At 37.2% G+C, this 22,458-nt stretch overlaps 3 protein-coding genes across 16 annotated transcripts in view; all 3 read right to left on the bottom strand.

Moving 5' to 3' along the window:
* The window catches only part of LOC107870079 (DNA-directed RNA polymerases IV and V subunit 4), a 10,028-nt gene extending 5,136 nt beyond the window's left edge, over positions 1-4,892 (bottom strand). The window contains exons 1-5 of one of the 10 annotated variants that reach the window (XM_016716477.2): positions 4,663-4,892; positions 3,538-3,613; positions 1,575-1,643; positions 1,355-1,414; positions 1,175-1,264 (exon numbers count right to left, since the gene is read on the bottom strand). In XM_016716477.2, the coding sequence (XP_016571963.2) occupies positions 1,175-1,264; positions 1,355-1,414; positions 1,575-1,643; positions 3,538-3,604 (286 nt within the window). In that variant the 5' untranslated portion in view covers positions 3,605-3,613; positions 4,663-4,892. Of the gene's footprint in view, positions 1-1,174; positions 1,265-1,354; positions 1,415-1,574; positions 1,644-3,537; positions 3,614-3,865; positions 4,196-4,238; positions 4,312-4,360; positions 4,441-4,482; positions 4,538-4,662 lie in introns of those variants that run through there. The other 9 variants (XM_047412365.1, XM_016716478.2, XM_047412364.1 and 6 more) reach the window with 9 other exon arrangements.
* A 2,624-nt stretch (positions 4,893-7,516) lies between these two features.
* Positions 7,517-13,618, bottom strand: LOC107871511 (protein phosphatase 1 regulatory inhibitor subunit PPP1R8 homolog). 5 transcript variants are annotated; one of them, XM_047412359.1, is made up of 4 exons: positions 13,315-13,618; positions 12,691-12,768; positions 10,187-10,781; positions 7,517-8,530 (listed from the first exon to the last, which is right to left on the bottom strand). In XM_047412359.1, exons 3-4 carry the CDS (start codon positions 10,654-10,656, stop codon positions 7,750-7,752), a joined length of 1,251 nt encoding a protein of 416 aa, XP_047268315.1. In that variant the 5' UTR covers positions 10,657-10,781; positions 12,691-12,768; positions 13,315-13,618; the 3' UTR covers positions 7,517-7,749. The 5 variants fall into 5 exon arrangements, with proteins under 5 accessions (XP_047268315.1, XP_047268316.1, XP_047268317.1 ...); XM_047412360.1 differs by having other exon boundaries at positions 12,691-12,800; positions 13,315-13,540; XM_047412361.1 differs by having other exon boundaries at positions 10,187-10,732; positions 13,315-13,532.
* Positions 13,619-14,877: 1,259 nt separating this feature from the next.
* LOC107870077 (C2 and GRAM domain-containing protein At1g03370) lies at positions 14,878-22,458 on the bottom strand (the record flags this gene model as incomplete). Its single annotated transcript, XM_016716476.2, is given in 9 exon segments — positions 14,878-15,563; positions 15,655-15,930; positions 16,657-16,888; positions 17,554-17,816; positions 18,039-18,155; positions 18,283-18,566; positions 18,668-18,850; positions 19,090-20,325; positions 21,779-22,458. Coding segments are annotated over 9 exon segments (3,150 nt in total). The 3' UTR covers positions 14,878-15,353.

Here is a 22,458-nt window from a genome sequence, read left to right as displayed (position 1 = left end):
AATTACACAAGCATTCCTCTCAAAGTTACTCAGGCTTGTTCAGCCAATACATATTCAGATCTTTTCTCTTTAGCTATTATTTTTTTTTCAATGGAAAAGAGGACCAAAGAGGGTAAGCAAAAAATAGAAATGAAGTTAATCGAGTCAACGGAACCAAGGATGGCTAGTTTTTCAAGAAGGAAAAAGACTGTTAAGGAAGCAACCACTAATGTTTGCACTAGGGTAGATTGTTTAGATCACACCCCTTGGGGTGCAGCCCTTACTAGACTCTGCTAACACAGAATGCTTTGCGCATCGGACTGCGTTTTTTATATAATGTTAATTTAATGCTATGAATGAAAAGGAAATGTGTCATGTAGCTAGTTTTACTTGTCATTTTACACATACCTTTTCTCCTAATATGATTCAAGAAAAGAATCTCGACAGCTCCGGTCGAATAAAACCTTAGAACATGATTTTACTCCTCGAATTAGTATTATTTATCGTTACTTTTTAACCTTGACTAGCTTAATCGAAGTTATTGAAATAACTACTTCCCTTTTTTGACATCATCTTAATCACTTTCCTGTTATTTTCAAGAATTCCCGTGGCGTACACTAGGGTGATCCAATCCAAACAGGCTCTTAGTTCATATATTCTCCTATCTTGTTTAACATTGTTACGATCAGTCCTAACTTTCAATTGCATCGTGAAGATTTACTGCAATGATTTTTACCTTATGATTATTTGAGTAGAGGGTCTATCGGAAACATCCTCTCTATCTTCACAAGGGTAGAGGTAAGAATGTGTACACTCCACCCTCCTCAAATCCCACTTCGTGAGATTACAATGTGTATGTCACTATTATAATAAACACAGATGACAGAAACTTTCCCGCATCATATAACATGCTGTGACACTCACTTAAGAACAGAGATCAATATTAAGGGAATAGGACAAAACAGAAAAGAAAAAGACGGCTCAATGTGGTATTAGATAGAGAAGTGTTTTAAAATTCGGAAGGCAAAGGAGCAACAGCGAAAAAAATGCGTCTATAACTCAAAAAAGTTGGAGAAGGAAGAAAACCGTAAACGAAATAACAATTGGGACCAAAATTTTCCATTAGCGAGTATCCGAAAAGTAAATTACATTTTCATGTTCAAGCTGTAAAAGAGAATTAGGAGTGGAAGAAAACCTTGCTCAGCTCTCAGCTCCAATGGCTCGGGTGCTTTTGGTTTTTGACTTTTACCACCAGCGCCAGCTTTCCCGGCCTTGCCCGCGTCAACTAGACAATGACAAAATCGCAAAGAACATGACCAAAATCGCAAAGAACACCATAATTCACACTTCATATGGAACATATGAAAGTTCTAACCTTTGAAAGACGGTATATCAGCTTTTCCATTCGATTTTGTGGAATTGATATCAAGCGATCCTAATCAAGGGTAGACATCGAGCAGCGTCAATAACATTCAAGAAGCAGATTTAAGAAGAATGATTGAATAATACATATTAAGAAACAAAATTTTTGTTTTCCTTATATTTCGTTTAAAACGGTGAAGTGAAATCCATAAGATACCAGTAAACAACCTAACCTTCAGAATCGAACTGAACTTTCCTTCCTCTTTTTGACTTCAGTGAGCTATCATCCTTCCCTTTGGACGCTACAGAAAAGACGTCAATTCAACAATGCAAGGATTTTCCGAGTCAATGTAAGAAGTTAACTACAAGCAAAAAACAGATCTTTCAACTGCACTTTGACTTTTTACAAAGGAATTACGAAGAAAGAGTTCATGGATCTCCATTTACAGCTAATGGAGTATAGCGAGTCTTGATCAGCTCAATTACGAAAGATATTCCCACTATTTTATTTACAAGGCTCTCCACAGCTTTTCTACCACTCTTTTAGTCTATCATATTATCGGACTCTAATCCATAATGCTCGAGTCAAATCTTATTAAATGGAGTCCTCGGTTCAATGCTCCTCATATGTGGAGCACTTTTGCCTCCCAAGATAACCATCTTCTCGGCAATCACAAGCTACCAATAGTTACTGGAACTTGTTGCTTGTCAAACATTAAAAAAAGGGGGGCAGCCCGGTGCACTAAGATCCCGCTATGCGGAGGGTCAGGGGAAAGGCCCGACACCACAAGGATCTATCGTACACAGTCTCACCTTACATTTCTACAAGGGGCTGTTTTCAAGGCTTGAACCCGTGATGTCCTGATCACATGACAACAACTTTACCAGTTACTCCAAGGCTCTCCTTCACTTGTCAAACATTGGAGTCCAACACTAAGCTCACGCAACTCGGATAAGCAGATTTACAGCATTTACCCCTTTGCCCCAATTTATATCGCACCTTCTCCGTTTGGAATGTCCTAAATAATTAATTGACACCAATTCCTTTACACATCTTTCAAGAATTTAAATTCATTAACTAATGAAAATCTTAAACTTTAAAGTGGTTTTACCACTCAAACTAATTTTTCAGCCATTATCTCAACACTCCCTCCTACTATCACTAATTTAATACATGAGACGAATTTAGGGTCATTTGGTCGTGAAATTTTTTTACTTTTTTCCAGAGTTGGAACTCCTAAAACACTTTTGGTCATAAAATTCATGAAAATTCCAGAATTCAACTTGTTTACACTCCAAACTATTCACAAAAATTCAGAAACAACTCCAATTTGTGTTCATGGCCAAACACAACTCCGTTTTCAAATATCATTTTTCACTTTCTCAAAACAAAAACTACTTTTCAAGAACTCACGAATTTCATGGACAAATGCCCCCTTAACGTCTTAACTTTCTGAAAAAAGACAAGAACTAAACATCTTAAACTGTGTTTCCAGTCAAATACTCGGAGATACATGGAGTAACATTTTGGTTTTTTCAACGTCAAAAAGAGTAATAAATGCATTTAACTCAACGACAAAATGGAAAGCATGTATAAACCCCAGAACTAAAAAGTAAAAAAGGGCAGCTCCGATGCACTAAAGCTCCCGCTATGCGTGGAGTCCAAGAAAGGGCCGGACAACAAGGATCTATTATATACAACCTTGCCTTTCATTTCAACAAGAGGTTGTTTCCGCGGATTGAACCCGTAACCTCCTAGTCACATGGAAACAACTTTAACAACTTTACCGGTTACACCAAGGCTCCCCTTCCAACTTCTACTATATATACATAAAATATTTTTAACTATATATATACAGTGTACATACTTTTCACCAAAGGGGATTCAACATTTACTACAACAATAACAACAAAAAACCCAGTATATTCCCACATAGTGGGGTTTGGGGAGAGTAAAATGTACGCAGTCCATACCACTACCCCCGAAGAAGTAGAGAGGTTGCTTCCGATAGACCTCCGGCTCAAGACAAAGTGACAGTAATCATGGACTATGTATAAACAATGTAATTTTCCGTCAAAGTGAGTTCGGACTAAAAACCCTCGACCCTATCTACCTCCGCCCTCGACTGTATAATCCCATAGCTACAAACAAGTCAACAACTCAACAAAAAAAGAGGCAAAAGACGAATAATTTACCAGGAGACTTCAGGGCAGACTTTCCGGTTTTCGGCAAAATAAACCCTTTTCCTCCTTTTTCAGCCATTGTTATTCACTGTTCACAAAAAAACATAAACACCCACAAACACAAACAACATTAGAAATCTCAAAAAGTACACTATTTTCCATTTATACATCAATTTTTTCTCAGGAATTTCAAGATTATCAAACAACATACAAACTATTAAAAAAATTGCCCTTTTCATCAGTACATTATTTTCCATTTATTCATAAACTTTTTCCAGAAATTTCAAATTATCAAACAACATACAAACTACTAAAATAAAATTGCCCTTTTCATCAGTACATTATTTTCACATCAATTTTTTCCCAGAAATTTCAAGATTATCAAACAACATGCAAACTTTATAGCTGAACTGAAAGTGATTTTCAACAACAACAATAACAACATACCTAGCAAAATCCAACAATTGAGATATAAAAAAGACAGAACATACGCCTTAACACTACCTAGTAAAAATAAAAAGGTTGTTTCCAAAATACCCCTTTGAAATTACACCAGTAGGGTCCGGGGTTTATGTCAGTAAAGTATACACAGACCTTACCATTGCCTCGAGAAAGTTAGAAAGATTATTTTTTGAAAGAACCCTGAGAAAATATATACAACCAAATTCGATAAGTGAGGTTTTGGGATAACAGAATATATACATAGACCTTACCACTACTTCCAGAAGATAGAAAAATTATTTTTTGAAAGAATCCCACCAACATAAGGGAAAATATATACAATAAAATTTGATAAGTGAGGTCTGGGATGACAGAATATATACGTAGACCTTACCACTACTTCCAGAAGATAGAAAGATTATTTTTTGAAAGAACCCCACCAACATAAGGGAAAATATATACAATAAAATTCTATAAGTGAGGTCGGGGATGATAGAATATATACGTAGATCTTACCACTACTTCGAGAGAATAGAAAGAAAGAACCCCACCAACATAAGGGAAAATATATACAATAAAATTCGATAAGTGGGGTCTGGGGATGACAGAATATATACGTAAATCTTATTATTACCTCATACAAATAAAAAGATTGTTACCAAAATATAAACAAGATTGAAAAAAAATTGAATGTACCTTTGATGAAGAACAAAAGGGAAGTGAAAGGAGAGAAAAATATTGAAAGCTAAAATGGAGAAGTGTGAAGAGAAAGACACAAGAAAATGGAGTGACCAATTGTACCAATTTATATTTACTTATAAATTAAGAAAATCAATTTGTAATTATAATGATATAATCTATAAGATTATATTTCTAATGAGAAAGAGATTTTGGTCAAATATTTTGAAACTTTAATCGATGATAATAACGAGAGAAAATCCTCTTTTTCCACTTTTTAACTATCCGTGAAAAGGCTGAGACATACCTAAACTTTAGAAGGATATTATTAACCTTTGCACTAAATAAAATCGTATTTTTGATAATCTTAGTGCCTACGTAGCACATATGTGGCACAACACTATGTGACATGTAGGCACTAAGATTGTTAAAAATACGGTTTTAATTAATCCAGAGGTTAATAATACTCTCTAAAGTTTGAGTGTGTCTCAGCCTTTTTATGTATAGTTCAAGGTGGAAAAAGAACATTTTCCCTACTAATAATAATAATAATAATAATAATAATAACAATATAATCAGTAGTATTATACAAAGTGGGGTCTAGGAATGATAGAGTTTACGTAGACTATATATGTATCTCGAATATAGATGCTTGTTTCTAATAGATCATCAGCTCAGGAGGAAAAAATTCAAAACGTTTTATAAAATGAAGTAACAGATGTACGAGAAATAACAGATAGTAACAGAAATTGTTATTACGACGACGTAATAAGTAATAATGCAAAGCGATGTGTGGAAATGATAGAGTGTACGCATACGTTTTCTATACCTCAGATAGATATGATGTTTCTGATAGATTATCGGGTCGAGAGAACGAGGTTTGGAATGTTCAAGAAAAATAAAGTAATAGAAGTATAGGAGATTGCAGATAGTAACAAGACAATAACTACAACACGTGGATGATTTTTTTTGAAAAAATGTGTAAAGATGATCGTCAAGGACTCCACGTATTAAAATATCGAGAGCAGTATTAAAATTTTAAAATTTCAGCCCCTAAGGTTTTCGTAGTGCTTAAAATGGTATCTAAATATTTTTAAATTCACCTTTTAATAAGAAGTCAGAAAAAAATGATTTTCTGTTTATTTGTATTTTTTGGACAATTCACATATGATTCAGTAAATTTAATAGTTAAAAAAAAAATTATAACTTTTTGTTATGTACAAAGTTCAATAACCACACGTAAAATTATCTTTTTACCTTCCGATGTCGCATCAATTTACCATTTAATGAAATCGTAATTAGAAATAGATGAACTCCACGTATACAATTTATTTAAAGAAAAGATCTAAAGTTAATCGTCAAGGACTCCACGTGTTAAAATACGAAGAAAAACTTAAAAAAAAAAATTAAAATTTTAGCCCTCTAAGTGTTCCTAACGCTTAAAATGTCATTTAAATATTTTTTGTAAGTTATTTTTTATATCAATAATCAAAACTTTTATTATATAAACCCACACCAAAATTTGACCTTTTAGCCATTTGTATTTTTTTTTTTTTTTGGGGGGGGGGGGGCAATTTACATATAATTAAGTAAACTTCATATAACAAAAGCTAATTTTACGAGTTACCTTTACATATAAAGTTCAGTAACTACACGTAAAATATTCTTTAACAACTTTCTGACATTGTAATAGTTTATTATTTAATGGAGCCTTAATTAGAAATAGATAAACTCCACGTGAATAATATATTGTAAAAAAAAAAAGATGTAAAATTAACCGTCAAGGACTCGATGTGTTAAAATATGAAGAAAAAAAACTAAAAAAATGTTAAACTTTTAGGCCTGAAGTTTCTTTAATGCTTAAAATTGCATCTAAATGTTTTTTTTTACTTCCAATGTCTGGACAAACTTGGTAGTAATTTACAAGAATGACCTTAAAAGTCGTTGATCTTGAATTTTTACACCCTGTAGGTAAAACTTCAAGTTCAACAAATTTTGAGCATTTTCAAACCAAATCGATGTGTTATAGCCCACGATTTTGGGGTGGGCCCGGAGTCCGGGCGTGTTATGGGCTGAAAATCAACCGAGGCATGCTAGGGAGGCTGGAGAGCGGCCTAGTGTGATTCGTTTGAATGGGCGGGGCCATTTGAAAGTTTGTTCACGGATCACGTAGGGGGCAAAGGTGTAAAACCACCCATTACTAAGGTCGTTGGGTGTAATTTCCTCCAAAGTTTGGAGTAAATTGTGTTTGGAAATTGCTTGTGTAGTGAAACAATAAAAGGACAACACGATGCACTAGCACAAGGTCCGGGGCTTTTTTTCTTAGAAAGGTCAATCACTCCCCTACAAACGGTCTTTCTCGATGGATAAACGAGGTTTAGCCTTCGTTGTCGTCTGTGCAGGCTGGCATTCTTTCCGATCTTGCAATGAGTTTTAGCTGTTCAGGCTACCGTTAAGTCACCGGATGAATTGCCAAGTAAATAGATCAGATCCAGACGCCGCTGTTGCTCCGCGACGATTTTGACTCGACCCGAAAGGATCGAACCACAAAGTTCTATTGTGCATAAGTCTTACTTTACATTTCTGCCAAAGGTTGTTTCCACGGGGTCTATGTAGTGACAAAAATGCCTTTAAAAAAGTATGGCCTTATGATAACAACAGGCTCAAAGATCATACAAACTGAAAATTAAAAGATACCATAAACACCCTTAATCAGAGGCGAGGGTTCGACCCTGAGTATGGAGAAAATTCTGTTGGGAGCGCTGCCACCTTAATGGGCCATGCAACGCGCGATCCGGATTAGTCGGGACTCCAATGCGGGCACCGAACACCGGATGGGAAACCAAAAAAGAAAAAAAAAAAAGAAAAAAAAGACAACATAAAACTTTTTTTTACCCATTGATCTAAAGTCACAGATTCAGTGTCTTGACAATTTAAAGATTTGAGTTCAAAAATTGAATCCTCGATGGTGAACAATGTCACAGAATACAAAGACTAACATAACTTAATCTACTCGAGACGCCTCGTGGTGGCACCTCTAACGACTGAACTCATCGCCGGTAGACAGTGGGTTGAGGCCGAATTCAAAAGCGAGCGATGCATTTTCTATCCGAACAAATCATCAGTATCGTCTTCTACATTGCTTGAGATACTTCCAGGGGAGGGTCCTTCAGTATCGTTAGTGGAAGCAGCCTGATCGGTACCAGAATATGCCCACGATCCTACTTTACCGGGAATTGATTCCCCATAAAGATCGTCGTAAATTCCACCCTTTGGTGGATTCTTCAACTTGTTCAATACCTGTTTAAGTTTGTCGGTTACGCCTGTTTGGGATACGTTGACATCTTTCACGGAGGACTGTTCTTTCCCTTTCGGTATCACTGTAATTTCTACGAGTGACTCATATTTTCCGACAAGACTTCCTTCTTTCACACCTACAGGACCAGGTTCTGTGTCTACATCTACTCCATCCGAAATACCAACAACTTCAACTAGCTCTCCACCAACCTGATCTTTAAACGAGACACTTCTCCTCCTTATTCTTTTAGTTGGCCTCTCAGATGAATGATTGCCGTCCTTCCCACTTGTTGAAACCGTTGATTTTGACAACGAATCACGGCTAGTAAGCCCATAGCGGTTTAAAAAAGTGTTATAAGCCAAAACAGCTTCCTCGTCTGAAGGATCTGGAGCTGGCGGTAGATCTATTTCTGCAACTTGTCGTGAAGGAGGAAAGAGAGCTTCATTGTTCTTTCTCATGATGTAAGTCCTTGTTGATGCAGCAAACTTCAAAGATTGTCCAGTCTCGAGCTCGACAGGGGAATCCTTTGTCAGCCTCTCATTTGCAACAAATGTTCCATGTGCAGATCCTAAATCAATCACATAAATGCTGCAAGAGAAGAGATAACTAGTTCAACCGGCATGAGCTAGGAAGAGTGCATTTGCATGTAACGATAGGCATTATGGTTTCCAAAAATGGCACTTTCTTCGTCTAAGGACACACAAACAACAACATACCCAATGTAATCCCACAAGTGGGGTCTGGGGAGGGTACGACGCAGACCTTACCCCTAACTTGGGAGGTAGAGAGGCCGTTTCCGATAAACCCTCGGCACAAAATTACATGACATAACAACTAACTACAACAGCATACCGAATGTAATTTCACAAGTGGAGTCTAGGGAAGGTAGAGTGTACACAGACTTTACCCCTACCGATAGACCCTCGGCACGAAATTACATTATTTAACAACAACATGCCTAGAGTAATCCCACTAGGATCTAGGGAGGGTAGAGTGTATGCAGACCTTGTCTAAAGCTGCACAGTAGAAGTAATAAAGGTATAACTTATAAGCAGGTCAACATGCACGAGATAAGAAGAAAGGGCACTTCGTACGACTAAATATACACAGAAGATGAAAAGAATACCAATATGGATTCTCACCATTGACAAGTTACCATCTTTTTCCTGTTAAGGTAAAATTTTACTGATAAAGGTACCAAGATGGCACAATTGCAACATCTGCAGATGCAAAAAAGACTTCTACACATCACCTAACTCCTCTAGAAAATTCATATATTGATCCAAATTTTCCATAACACTACCTTTACACCAGAAATGCAAATTTAATGAACACCTATTTTTTATAATCATGGAGATATGTTGTCACCATTGACAAGTTACATTAACAGTGATATATAAGTGACTATGCAGTCAAAAGTATCGTCGTTATTACTAAAATCTAAATGGGGCAAGACCTATGTTGCTCGGACCATCCAAAAATGTTGCTGCACCAGAGTCGGATTCTCCGAAAATGCACTACTTCGAAAAGTACGGCATGCACCCGTTGACATTTTCAAAGAGTCCGAGCTACATAGGGCTAGATGGTCCCATTCACCAGAAGTGGATGGCCCCTGATACGTGATATTTACAGATAGATGACATTCTTGATGTCCCAAACTGTACAATTAACATACATTTGCCCAAAAAAATTGAAATGATCTTGAGCAATATTTAATAAATTCACATCTTCCCACTCTTGCATTTATGGGGTAGTATTTGTGAATTTTCAAAAAATATGCAACTTCATGCAACAAACAGCCTTACTTGACGAAGAGTTTGACTTTTTTGAGTACCAATGGATAAAATATAGCTACATGTTGGAAAGTTAGAAGCATCGACTGCCAAAAATGCAAATTTTTTTATCATTGCTTAAGTAAGAATGACTAGTAAGAACGAATTTAAAAGTTGGAAGTCTACACAAAGACATCTCCACACATAGGTTAGGATTTATTAGTACGGAACCATGGTCCTAACGCCTACGCTTGCTTAAGTCTTTTACTTGCTCACTTCAGCACAAAGAAGAACTGCATAAACACAAATTTCACAACATATTCAAGTACTTCATCATCATAGAGTTATATTTTTGCTACGTAGTAATTTAATTTAATAATCACTTCCTCTTTCTTCTACCAAGCTAGATTAATAAAACAAGAAAAGAATATGTTCAGCACTAGATAAGCAGAAAACAGGTCAGGTGTCACACCTTCCATTTTTGTGAGGAACCACAGCAGCGTGCTGGCGTGATACTGACTGATGATCAAGGACAAAATCACAAGTGTGAAACTGTCGTCCAAAGATATGCCTTCGCTTATCCAAATTAATTCGATCAAGTACCTCCCCGTCCTTGATTACCTCAAGATAATAAACACCTGGGCGTGGCTCAATAGCCCAATCAGGAGGCTGCCAAGTTGATTGTCCCCCTCCGTGAGTGACATGATGAGTTGGCGCTGTAGAAGTGGTTGCATCTGCCGCGGCGGATTTCTGCAAAGCAGGTTGTGGATTTACGTATTGAGTATGTTGATTAGATGTTGTGGATTGTGCATATGGCGTGGAAGAATGGTTGACCGATTTAGCAGGCTGCAATGCTGGTTTAGCAGCTGAATTTGCAGACACTTGAAATGGCTCCAATGACTGAGCTTTCTTAAATCGATCAAGCCCTGTTCTACCATACATTCTGTCTGTATCTTCAGCTGAAACTACACGCTCTTCCGCAGTTGAATAAGACCTATGGCATGGATCCTTCTCACCACTACATTATCTCAGAATTCCATGAACTCAGTTTCCATATTAAATAATTACTGCACCCAAAACAAGGATTTAACCAACAAAATTCAAAAGGATTTAAGCAACTCACAAATCCAGAATCAAAATTTGAGCTAACATACATAATTAGCAAAAGGGTTTGTTATGAATCAATCAACAGAGGCTTATATTTGCAGGCCACCAAAAGCATATAAGTATTAGTAATTGAGATTAGAAAAAAGAAGTTGTCATTTCTCAGCACTGCAATCTAACAATGTCAATATATATTCCGCTAACACAAGCAGCAGTTGCTTATAAGAAAAAATTGTACCTCAACCCTATAGAATAGTCCAACAACATACCCAGTGTTGTCCCACAAAGTGGAGGCTAGGGAGGGTAGACTGTACGCAAAACTTACACCTACCTCAAAGGTACCTCAGAGGTAGAGTGAGTGAGTGACCGTATCCAATAGACCCTCGGTTCAAGGAAATAATCCAACAACCAGCAGCAATCCTAAACGCTCAAACTATGTGCAAAAAAAAGGGAAAGAAAAAAAACCCACACCATAACTGTCTTGCTTACGCATTTAACAATTCAAGAACCAAAATTTGAGCTAACACATGAAACCAAATGCATAAGTTACTCTATAAGAGCATAGGGATCCATGAATTAGCAAAAGGGTATGTAATAAATGACTCAACATGGGCTTATATTTGCAAGCCATCAAAAGCAGATAAGTATTAGCAAATGACAACAACAAAATACCAAGTGTAATACAACAACTGAGGTCTGGGGAGGTAAAGTGTATGCATACCTTACCCCTACCTTGGGAGGTAGAGAGGCTATTCCCTATAGACCCTCGGCTTAAGGAAAAACAAATGAGATTAGAAATAAAGAGCTGTCTTTCTCAACACTGTAATTTAACAAAGTCAATATAGATTCTGCTAACACAAGCAATAGTTGTTTATAAGAAAAAATTGTACCTCGACACTATAAAATAGTTCAACAACCAGCAGTAATCTCAAAAGCTCAAACTTTGTGCAAAAAAAAAAAATCAAGAACCAAAATTTGAGCTAACCAAATGCAGAAGTTACTATATAAGGGCCATGGGGATCCAAGAATTAGCAAAAGTGGGGGAGAGAAGGGGAATCAAAACCCCAAACCACAATTACCTTGCTTGAAGTATTTAACAATTCAAGAACCAAAACTTGAGCTAACAAAAGCAAAAATCACTGTTTATGAACATGGGGATCCATGCATTATTAGAAGGGTAAGATAAGAATTAATGTAACAGCAATCTTAAAAGATCAAAACCCCACCCCATAACTGTCTTGCTTAAGCATTTAACAATTTAAGAACCAAAATTTGAGCTAACCAAATGCAGAAGTTACTATATGAGGGCCATGGGGATCCAAGAATTAGCAAAATGGGAGGAAAAATCAAAACCCCACACCACAATTATTAAATACTTGCTTGAAGTATTTAACAATTCAAGAACCAAAATTTGAGCTAACCAAATGTGAAAATCACCGTATATAAACATCGGGAACCATGAGTTAGCAAAACGGTATGATAAGATGAATTAACAACAATCTTAAAAGATTATCGGAAAAAGCCTCTCTACTTCTTCGGAGGTAGAGGTATGGACTGCATACATTTTACCCTCCCCAGAGCCCACTTGGTGGGAATTCACTGGGTATGTTGTTGTTGTTTCATCTTAAAAGATCAAACAAACAAAACTCCACATGACAATTGTCTTGCTTAAGCATTTAACAATTCAAGAACCGATTTTTTTTCTTTTTGGATAAGTTTCAAGAACAAAAATTTGAGCTAACCAAATGCAAAAGTTACTATATAAGGGCCATGGGATGTTAAAAAAAAGGCAGCCCGGTGCACTAAAGCTACCGCTATGCGCGGTGTCCGGGGAGGGGCCCCACCACAAGGGTGTATCGTCCGCAGCCTTACCTTGCGTTTCTGCCAGAGGTTGTTTCCAAGGCTTGAACTCGTGACCTCCTGGTCACATGACAGCAACTTTACCATTTCCTGCAAGGCTCCCCTTCTTCCATGTGATGTTACTTTCTCAAAAAAAGAAAAGGGGCATGGGGATCCAAGAATTAGCAAAATGGGGAGTAAAATCAAAACCCCACACCACAATTATCTTTCTTTAAGTATTTAACAATTCAAGAACCAAAACTTGAGCCAAAAAATCAAAACCCCACACGACAATTATCTTTCTTTAACTATTTAACAATTCAAGAACCAAAACTTGAGCTAAAAATCAAAACCCCGACCACAATTATCTTTCTTTAACTATTTAACAATTCAAGAACCAAAACTTGAGCTAAAAATCAAACCCCACACCACAATTATCTTTCTTTAAGTATTTAACAGTTCAAGAACAAAAATTTGAGCTAAAAAATCAAAACCCCACACCACAAACATGGGGATCCATGAATTATCAAAAGGGTATGTTGCCAGTGAATTAACATAGGCTTATATTAGCAATCAATTATAACAAGATAAGTGTATTAGCAAATAAGATTAACCAAAAACAAAGACAAAGATTAACTAATTAACTAACTAACTAACCTCTGAATTTGACAAAAAATTCAAAACCAAGAAAGAATGTCCCTTTATTGTATGAGATTTAAGGTTAATTTTAACAGTTAGAAGCAAAGATTGTTGTGTTTGTGTGAGGATTTTTTAAGAAAGAATGGAGGCGTGAGGTAAAAAGAGGGATTTTTCCAAAACACTATTGTGTTCTCTCTCTTCTCCTTTTTTTTTTTTTTTTTGGGGGGGGTGGGCGTGGGTTGGGTGGTCGGGGTGGGGGGAGGAAAACATTAGTAGTATAATTATTTCGGGATAATAACTTTCATCTTATAAAATTGTGATTACGATTTCAAGTCATGGAGGCAGTAATTAAGTAATTGTATTATGATAATTGATATTTTACATAATACCCCTTAGAACGTAGTCATTTTTGAATCCGTGTCAAACTGTTCTTTTAGTAATTTCAATCGTTGTGCTATGATAATCGATTGTTTACATAATTACCCCCTTAGAATGTGGTTGTTTTTTGAATTCGTGTCGAACTGTCCTTCTAGTAATTTCAATAATAATTGTATTATGATTATCGATCGTTTACATAATACCCCTTGGAATGTGGTCGTTTTTCGTATTTGTGCCGAACTGTTCTTTGAGTAATTTTAGTCATTGTGTTATGATTATCGATCATTTACATAATACCCATTAGAATGTGGTTGTTTTTCAAATTTGTGTTGAACTGTCCTTTTTTAGTAATTTTAGTCATTGTATTATGATAATCGATATTTTACATAATACCCCTTGGAACGTGGTCGATTTTGAATCCATGCTGAACTGTCCTTTTAGTAATTTCAATCATAAATTTCAATCGTTGTATTATGATAATCGATCGTTTACATAATACCCCTTGGAATGTGGTTGTTTTTTGAATTCGTGTCGAACTGTCCTTTTAGTAATTTCAATAATAATTGTATTATGATTATCGATCATTTACATAATACCTCTTGGAATGTGATCATTTTTCGTATATGTGCCGAACTGTTCTTTGAGTAATTTTAGTCATTGTATTATGATAATTGATATTTTACATAATACCCCTTGGAATGTGGTCGTTTCTCGAGTTGTGTCGAACTGTTTTTTTAGTAATTTCGATCATAAATAAGGGCAGTTCGATGCACTAATATTTGTTGTGCGTGGGGCTCGACAAAGGAAACTCTTGTACGCAGTCTTGCCTTATATTTATACAAAAGATTGTTTTCACCAGCTCGAACTCATGAACATCTGATTACACAAAGACAACTTTACCGTTTATATGAAGGTGGTTTGCGATGTATTCAGTAAAAGTTGAAACCCTTATCTGTATAATATTGCTAAAAAGGAGCAGAGCCACGATTTTCATCGAGAAGATTTCAGTAAACAGGAAAAAACATGACCTATATAATGTAATCTTCTGATAAAGGAGGTTCGAAAGAAAGCTTTTTCCATTCCTTGCAGTAAAGTTCAACAACAGTTTAGTATAGTCACTTAACCGTTATAATGACTCAAATTCAGAACGATCAGATGCACTAAAGCTCCCGCTCGTTATGCACACAAAAAAACTCAAAACAGTTATCATGAATGGTTTTCATTTTTCACTTGGCTAAATGAACACAAATACATTGGATTTCCAAAAGAACTAATCATCAAATCCTAGAATAGGGTACCTTATGTACATACCAAAAATTTCCACTCATCTTTTGAAGTAATCAAAGTATTTTCATGTCAAAAAAAAATAAATTATGGATGTGAATCTACTCGAATGTACGACGTCGTACAACAACACCACCTCGATCCCAGACTAGTTGAGATCGGTAGTACACAAAAAGTTCAAACACGTATACAAATGTTGCGAGTGGGAGTGTTGACCGCGTATTCTTGATCTCTTCGACCATACAATGAGCTCCATAGTGTAAGTTTTTACACATTTTGCTTCTTCCAATCACTTGTTTAGTGATATTCAAGAACAACACGACAGCGACAACAACATTGCTTCAACGGACATTTGGTGTATGAGGATCGAAGTTCTGCAAACGCAAATGAACCTCCTAGATCACGAGGGGATCAGATTTCGAGAGATATTCCTTCTCAAGTCCGCTACACATGACTAATAGGCGTTCTTGCAGATTAGAAACTATGTTTTTCGTGATCCTTTTCTGATGTCTTGAGTATTTCAACCAAGCGATTCCTAGTTGTACTTGAACGTTGCATCTTGTCGATTTTGAGGGGACGTTTTCAACCTGGTATGCCAGACGAAGCTGCAAAAACACAAACAAGGAAGCGAATGAATCAGCGAATAAGCCCAGAAAGGCGTGTTAGAATGGAAAACGGAGAATGCAGTATCCCTACGTTGAAAAAATCACCAAGTGGAATTCCATGAAGCGTCATGACCTCTTCTATAAGCCAACCGTTTTTATCAGAAAGACGAGACCTCTGCTGCGTGCTTGTAACCTCACCTCGGTAACGGGATATACACTTATCAAATTTATAATAAAGTTGCCTCTGGTACACATCAGGCTTCTCGGATTCTTCCCACGGACTATAAGAATAATTAAGACAACCGACTCTTTCCATGACCTTACGATCAAGTTCACCCCCACCGAATACTTCCATGAAGAACTCCGTCTGCAAAAAATGAAAAAAAATAAATGCCATGGTGGGTTCATGATGAGTTGCCATTTTATTAACTGCAGTCATGCACAAAATGCACGGAATCTTGACGAGGGAGGTTGGTACGTCTAGAGGAAGATTGTATTCTTCATGCAAAAACTAACTTGATGCTATTGGAGGAAATACGTAAACGAGGATAGAAATGAAAACGTACAAGGTCCTATTTCATATGCTCTAATGTCAAAATATGACGATAGAGCAAGTGACGGATAGTTCTACTATAATTGGGGCATGTTCTAACGGATGTGGGTGAACAATTTGACCATCACAGCGTGCAGACTTGTATAATCCCATCTAAACCGAAATCCATCCAATATTTATAACCCCCAAATCTCGCAAACAGAAGGAAAGAATAACATATAGGACACGAAAACATGCTAGAATGTGTGTGCATATGGTGTGTGTGTGTGCGCGCGCGTTTGTGTGTGTTATATTATATGTATATTGAAGGAGAGCCTTGGCGTAACTGGTAAAGTTGCTGCCATGTGACCAGGAGATCACGGGTTCGAGCCATGAAGACAGCCACTTTCAGAAATGCAGGGTATGACAACGAACCAATAGACCTTTGCAGTCCGGCTATTCCCCGGACCCCGCGCATAGCAGGAGCTTAGTGCTCCGGGATGCGATTTTATTATATGTATAAAGAGAGAGTGATAACTTGAGGGCAGTAGAGATACTTACTGGAACTGAAAGTACAGAGGAATAAACGATAGACATATTTATATCGTCCACACCCATGAATGATCCACTCTCTTCCGAATGAAGGCTTTTGCCTTCAGAGTCGTCATCTGCAGCTTCTGCCATTGAATCCTCTTCCGCCATTTGAATATTTTTAGCTTCGGATTCTTCTTCAACTATCCGTACCTTCTGCTCAGGACTCAAAGCTCTTGCCTTCCACAATGCCATGATAGTCCTGAACACATAATCAAATGAATTAAAACTAGTACTTGTTATTGCTATAAGCTGCTCAGCGGGGAACCAAACATGTTATCCGACAACAGCCCTTTTCCCCCTTAAAGTTCAATTTGAATGCACAAATTCGTTAACCTCCTACCAAGGTCAATGAAGCACAACGTTTAATGCAAATGCCTAAATGATGCAACTCGGTATACAAGCCTACTATAAGGCATTCGGTCCTGCAAAAATTGAAGCACAACGTTTAATGCGAATGCCTAAATGATGCAACTCGGGATAGAAGCCTACTCTAAGGCATCCTGTCCTGCAGACCACCGATTTGTCCAAAGGGATAGAACTCCTATACCAGGCTGAAGGGAAAATCTTATACTTCCTCGGTTTCAATTTGTTTGTCTGGTTTTGACTTGGCACGGAGTTTAAGAAAGTAAAATAGGACTTCTAAATCTTGTGGTCTTAAACTAAAGATATGTAGAATGTACCAAAATGTCCTTTAATCTCGTGGTCTTAAACATGCCATGTGGAAAGCTAGAATTAAGGAGTTGCCAGAAAAGGAAAGAGACGTTCTTTTTTAAAGAGACTAACAAGGAAAGTAAGACGAACAAATTGAAACGGAAGTACTAGTTCAAAATAGGTAAGAATGCTTATAAAGAGGTGAACATTTACCTGTTAGCCACATTAAAAGAGACAAAAGAGTGGAAATGAAACTTCAGCCTGCCTTCCTTGTCTTGAGTCTTCGCACCGTGCCTTGCATCAAAACCTCTACCTGGCTTTAGAGTCATGATAATATTCGGGCTACCCATTGATGCCAAAGTAGGAGATTCGACTTGAATGTCTTCAATATCTTCCCAAAGAAGGAAAAATTTGGTCTTATGCCCAAATAGATCAGAATGGAACCCGATTATTCTTGCAGACAAAAACAGACGTCCCTGAACCAAAAAATTACAATTAGATGCATTAATAAAGCAAGCATCATAGCTACCGAAGCTGGCGGAGGCTCATTTACAACTTTGACAAGATACGAGGGTCATATCAGAAAGAGAGCACGTTGGCAATCTTGACCAATTGATGTACAAGTACATTAAAGACTAAAGACACTGTCGAAACGAAAAATTCCATGATTTATCAACACGAAGAATCAACAAACATACCTGGAGGGGCATCTTGCGTTTCAAGTGACAGGCAAAATCATTGATGAGAAATTCCTCAGGTGGAAGCCCAAAAAGCTTTTGGAATGCTGAATTAGTCTGAGGAGATCGTAATTTTATCTGCAAAAGTTATTCAGAGACACCGTTAAGCACCGTTAAGCAGAAGAACTCAGAAAGAAAATAAATCCCCATAGTTAGTGAGATCCATTGACCATTTAACTTTCAACTGTAGAAATGGATGATCTACCTTCTTCCCGACTTCCTTCTCCATCTTAGACAGATAGTCTTTGACAACGTTCTTACCCTTTGTATTATTCAAGAAAACTCTTAAATGCAGCTTAGACTGGCATGCCTGAGCCAACTTTCCTTGAAGAGGAATCCAAACATCAGACAGATCCGATATATTACTTTTGATAAAATTGATTTCGGCATGCCCAAGAGATGTAGCTTCACTGAAAGGTCCATCAAAATCAAACACTTCTACGTCTAGAACAGATGGTGGATCATCCACTGCATCAAATTCAAATATTTCTGCATGTAGCGAGGTTCAAATCATTAATCAAAACTAAAGGAGAGATGACCTTATAAATGCTCAAATAACGGCAATTACAAAAATTCAAATAAAGACCTACCGTTCCATTTGGGATTAGACTTTTGGAACTTGATCGAACTGGTTCTACTTTTTCCATTGCACGTAAACACCACATACGGGTCGGAGTACCCGCTTGAGTCGACAGCTGCTAAGTTGTTTCCTTCGATCAAGGCAACGGTCAACAGCCAACCATTCCCTTGTGCTTTGATGCCGTGGTCACTCCCTGGTTAAATCATCAAAGATACAACCCATCAACACCTTGGAGAAACAATGAATACATGTTAAAGACGTTATAGGTGAAACTTCTTAAAAGTCGGAATGTGAACATGGGAAGAAGAACATTCACTACACGAGGTATTCATAGTAACAAAGCAGTGACAGCTGAGAATGAGGAACCAACGGAAAACATCTATTGCTAATGTCTGGATGATTTAACCAAGCAGGAAACTAATATATGTATACCTTTTTGTACCCTAGCCCGCATGAAGCGTGATATCAGCTCTAGCACCCGTTTTCCTTGAAGTACTAGCACTCCACACACAATTACCTCACCAATAGAATCTGGTAAGTCAAGACCAACAAACTCAAGCCCCTGTATTGTGCTAGGCATGGCCAACAAGACGTGCACAAATACATATAACCCAATGAAAAAGGTGGAAACTACAGTAAAGTTAGCAAAATACTGGACAGCCAGCTTCCAATCGGACTGGTGCTCCACTTCTAGAGATGCCAAAATTTGTTCTTTCTCTGAACCTATGTCCTTCGCGTCAACTGGCTTTATGTTCTGAGATAATAAATTTGCATACTGATCAAAGCTCTCTTTAATACCTTGCCGTGCACCATTTTCTATCATACCTTTCATCATAGTGCTCTGCAAGAAATTCATGCGCCATGACACCACTAACCTTGACGACTGTTCTCCTGAAGGCAGTTCAGGACCAGGAGTAATGCTGTAAAGCAACTCCGTCCTGAAAGTGCTTCCATATGGAGCATCTGGGGTACTCACAATAACTAAAACGGCAAAAGACTTCCCGTCGGCTTTAATATACGTCTGGTCCTCCGTAGTTTTTAAGGCCCTGACCAATCTACTTGCAGCTTTAATAAAAGTGACCACTCTTTTTAAACTCTCACCGCCATTTTCAAGTTTCCAAGGTCCAACTCGAACATCCGTGGATCCCTGAGCATCTGCTAAGGATTTAAAGAAGGTTGAATCTGGTGAAAAAAGGAATGAATTCAATTCATGAGGGGCAATAGCATACAATTGATCTACTACTACTCCAGGAAGGTTTGAAACTTCGCTTGGTTGTTCTCTTGTCTCCATGCTTTTCAATAGTTCTTGAAAGTTTCCCGATGTAGACTGTTCCTCTTGTGCATTCTCAGAAATAGCTGTACTTGCAGTTTCAGTTGGCACTGTTACATCTGGAGCTTTCGCGTTAGTTGTGGATACTGCATCCCCATTCTTGTTGAAAATTTGAGCAAGTCGACCAGCAAAGGTCTGCGCAGGATGCTTTTCCTCCTTTGAAGAGGCTGCTTCTTCAGATCTCAGAGGAGAAGATGATCTCAACGGGGCATTGGAAGACAACAAAGGAGATTCAGTTACCACATCAGACGACAACTTCTTCGATCCGTGATCACCAAGTGACTGCAAGTCCGCCAATGTATTGCCTTGCGAGAAACATATTGTGAGCAGAATTTGACCTATTAGAAAGGACGAATACAATTAAATCCTTAATTGGACCCGAGCAAACCATAAGAGAAATGCTATTCGTAATTGATACACTGACTTTGATCAAGCAACATCAATTTTCAAATGAAGTAGATTTGTTCTATCTAACTATTCTATGCTAGGTGCATACATAGACCACCAATCAGAAGAGGATGTATCCATAGATATCTCGACTAGTGCAAAAAACACCTCTATTGCTAATAACATGCATCAGATACGGGAAACATTTCCTATGCGAAATCAGCTGACTTTAGTATTTTGTTAAAATTACTATCCTAAATCTCTCGACAAGCATTAATTGATGAGCTGGTAAAGATGGTAACTAACATGCTAATACAGGTTAAAATCCACTAACAAAAAAGGTAGCCCGATGGACAGGGTCCGGGAAAGGGCCAGACCTCAAGGGTCTTCGTTGTTTAAAAAAAATTCACCAACAGCATGATAAAATCTTGAACCTGTGACCTAAAGCAAAATGGAAAGACCATATATTCTAGCAGATACAGAAACATTTCCTATATGAAACCAGTTTAAACATTTTTTTTCATGATCAGCTAAGCAATTTCATTACATAAATCAAAAGGCCAATATCGGCCATATACAAGTTCACCAAAAAGTAAAGAACCTACAAAAGGATAAGATTCAGTACAAAAGACCCCCAAATCCTCTATACTTCCAGAGACTACATCGGCGCACCAAAATATAAAAGTGATCGGAGACTACTCCTCAACTGCCTAAAACTCATTTCCACCCCTTCAAAAGCGCTCCTATTTATCTCTTTCCAAATGATCCACATCGAAGCCAGAGAAGCAACATTTCATGCCAGTTTAAACATTCAAACAGAGAAACTAATCAAACAATCATCAAAATAAAGGGGACCAAATAGCTCATCAGAGACGAGAATAACACCACAACAACAACAGCATAGAGAAACTAATCAAACAATCATCAAGATAGAGGGGAGACGAAATAGCCCATCAGAGACGAGAATAACACAACAACAACAACAACAGTATAAAGAAACTAATCAAACAATCATCAAGATAAAGGGAGACTAAATAGCCCATCAGAGACGAGAATAACACAACAACAACAGTATAGAGAAACTAATCAAACAATCATCAAGATAAAGGGGAGACTAAATAGCCCATCAAAGACTAGAATAACACAACAACAACAACAGTATAGAGAAACTAATCAAACAGTCATCAAGATAAAGGGGAGACTAAATAACTCATCAGAGACGAGAATAACAACACAACAACAACAGTATAGAGAAACTAATCAAACAATCATCAAGATAAAGGGGAAACTAAATAGCTCATCAGAGACGAGAATAACACAACAACAACAACAACAACAATATACGCAAACCTTACCCCTACCATAAGAGACGATAATAAAACAAGACAAAAAGTAACAACTCACCACAATCCTTGGTTTTACCCTTCTTATGCTTGGGATGCAAAGTATACCAAGCAGTGCCAAGGGACTTATCATTGGTTTCGAAAACCTGAGAAACTGGAAATTTAATTTGTCCAACAAAATCATCATTGAAATATTTATCTTCATCCAAAACAGAAATAATAAGCTCCTCCTTCAAATCATCTACTTTAAAAGCAAATTCCTCACACCATGATGGATTTAAACATTTCTTCACAACTTTACTCCTAAACTTCTGCCTCCCCAATGACAATTTCACATATGGATCACTGAATCCATTAGGATCCATAGCTGGTATGTTCCTTGCCTCAATAACTCTTACTAATAGCTTCATTTTTTTTTCCCAATGAACAAATCACATAACCCCACTTTTCTTGGTTGATCAAATGACCTTAACTAAGTAAACTTCAAATTTTTATTGATCAAGAACATAACCCCCCCACCTTCAAAAATGAAACCAAGAAACTAATTTGACCAAATGAACTTTACTATAAAGATCAAATTTTTATTGAACAAGAACAACCCCCCACCTACTAAAGTTCAAAAATGAAACTACGAGTTGATCAAATGGCCTTAACTGTGACTAACCAAGAAAGAAAGGACAAGTTAAAGATCAAATTTTATTGAACAAGAACCTAACCCCACCTACTAAAATTCAAAAATAA

The sequence above is a fragment of the Capsicum annuum genome, chromosome 5 (assembly GCF_002878395.1).
Source record: "Capsicum annuum cultivar UCD-10X-F1 chromosome 5, UCD10Xv1.1, whole genome shotgun sequence".
NCBI lineage: Eukaryota > Viridiplantae > Streptophyta > Magnoliopsida > Solanales > Solanaceae > Capsicum > Capsicum annuum.
Note: the sequence above shows the minus strand (reverse complement) of the source record. Positions and strands in the feature narration are given on the sequence as shown.

Bases quoted from the DNA above. Each gene is read 5' to 3' on its own strand.
- LOC107871511 (XM_047412359.1), bottom strand. From the start codon at position 10,656: ATGTATGGTAGAACAGGGCTTGATCGATTTAAGAAAGCTCAGTCATTG. The intron at 8,531-10,186 runs GTGTGACACCTG...CTTCTCTTGCAG, and splicing joins GTTCCTCACAAAAATGGAAG to CATTTATGTGATTGATTTAG.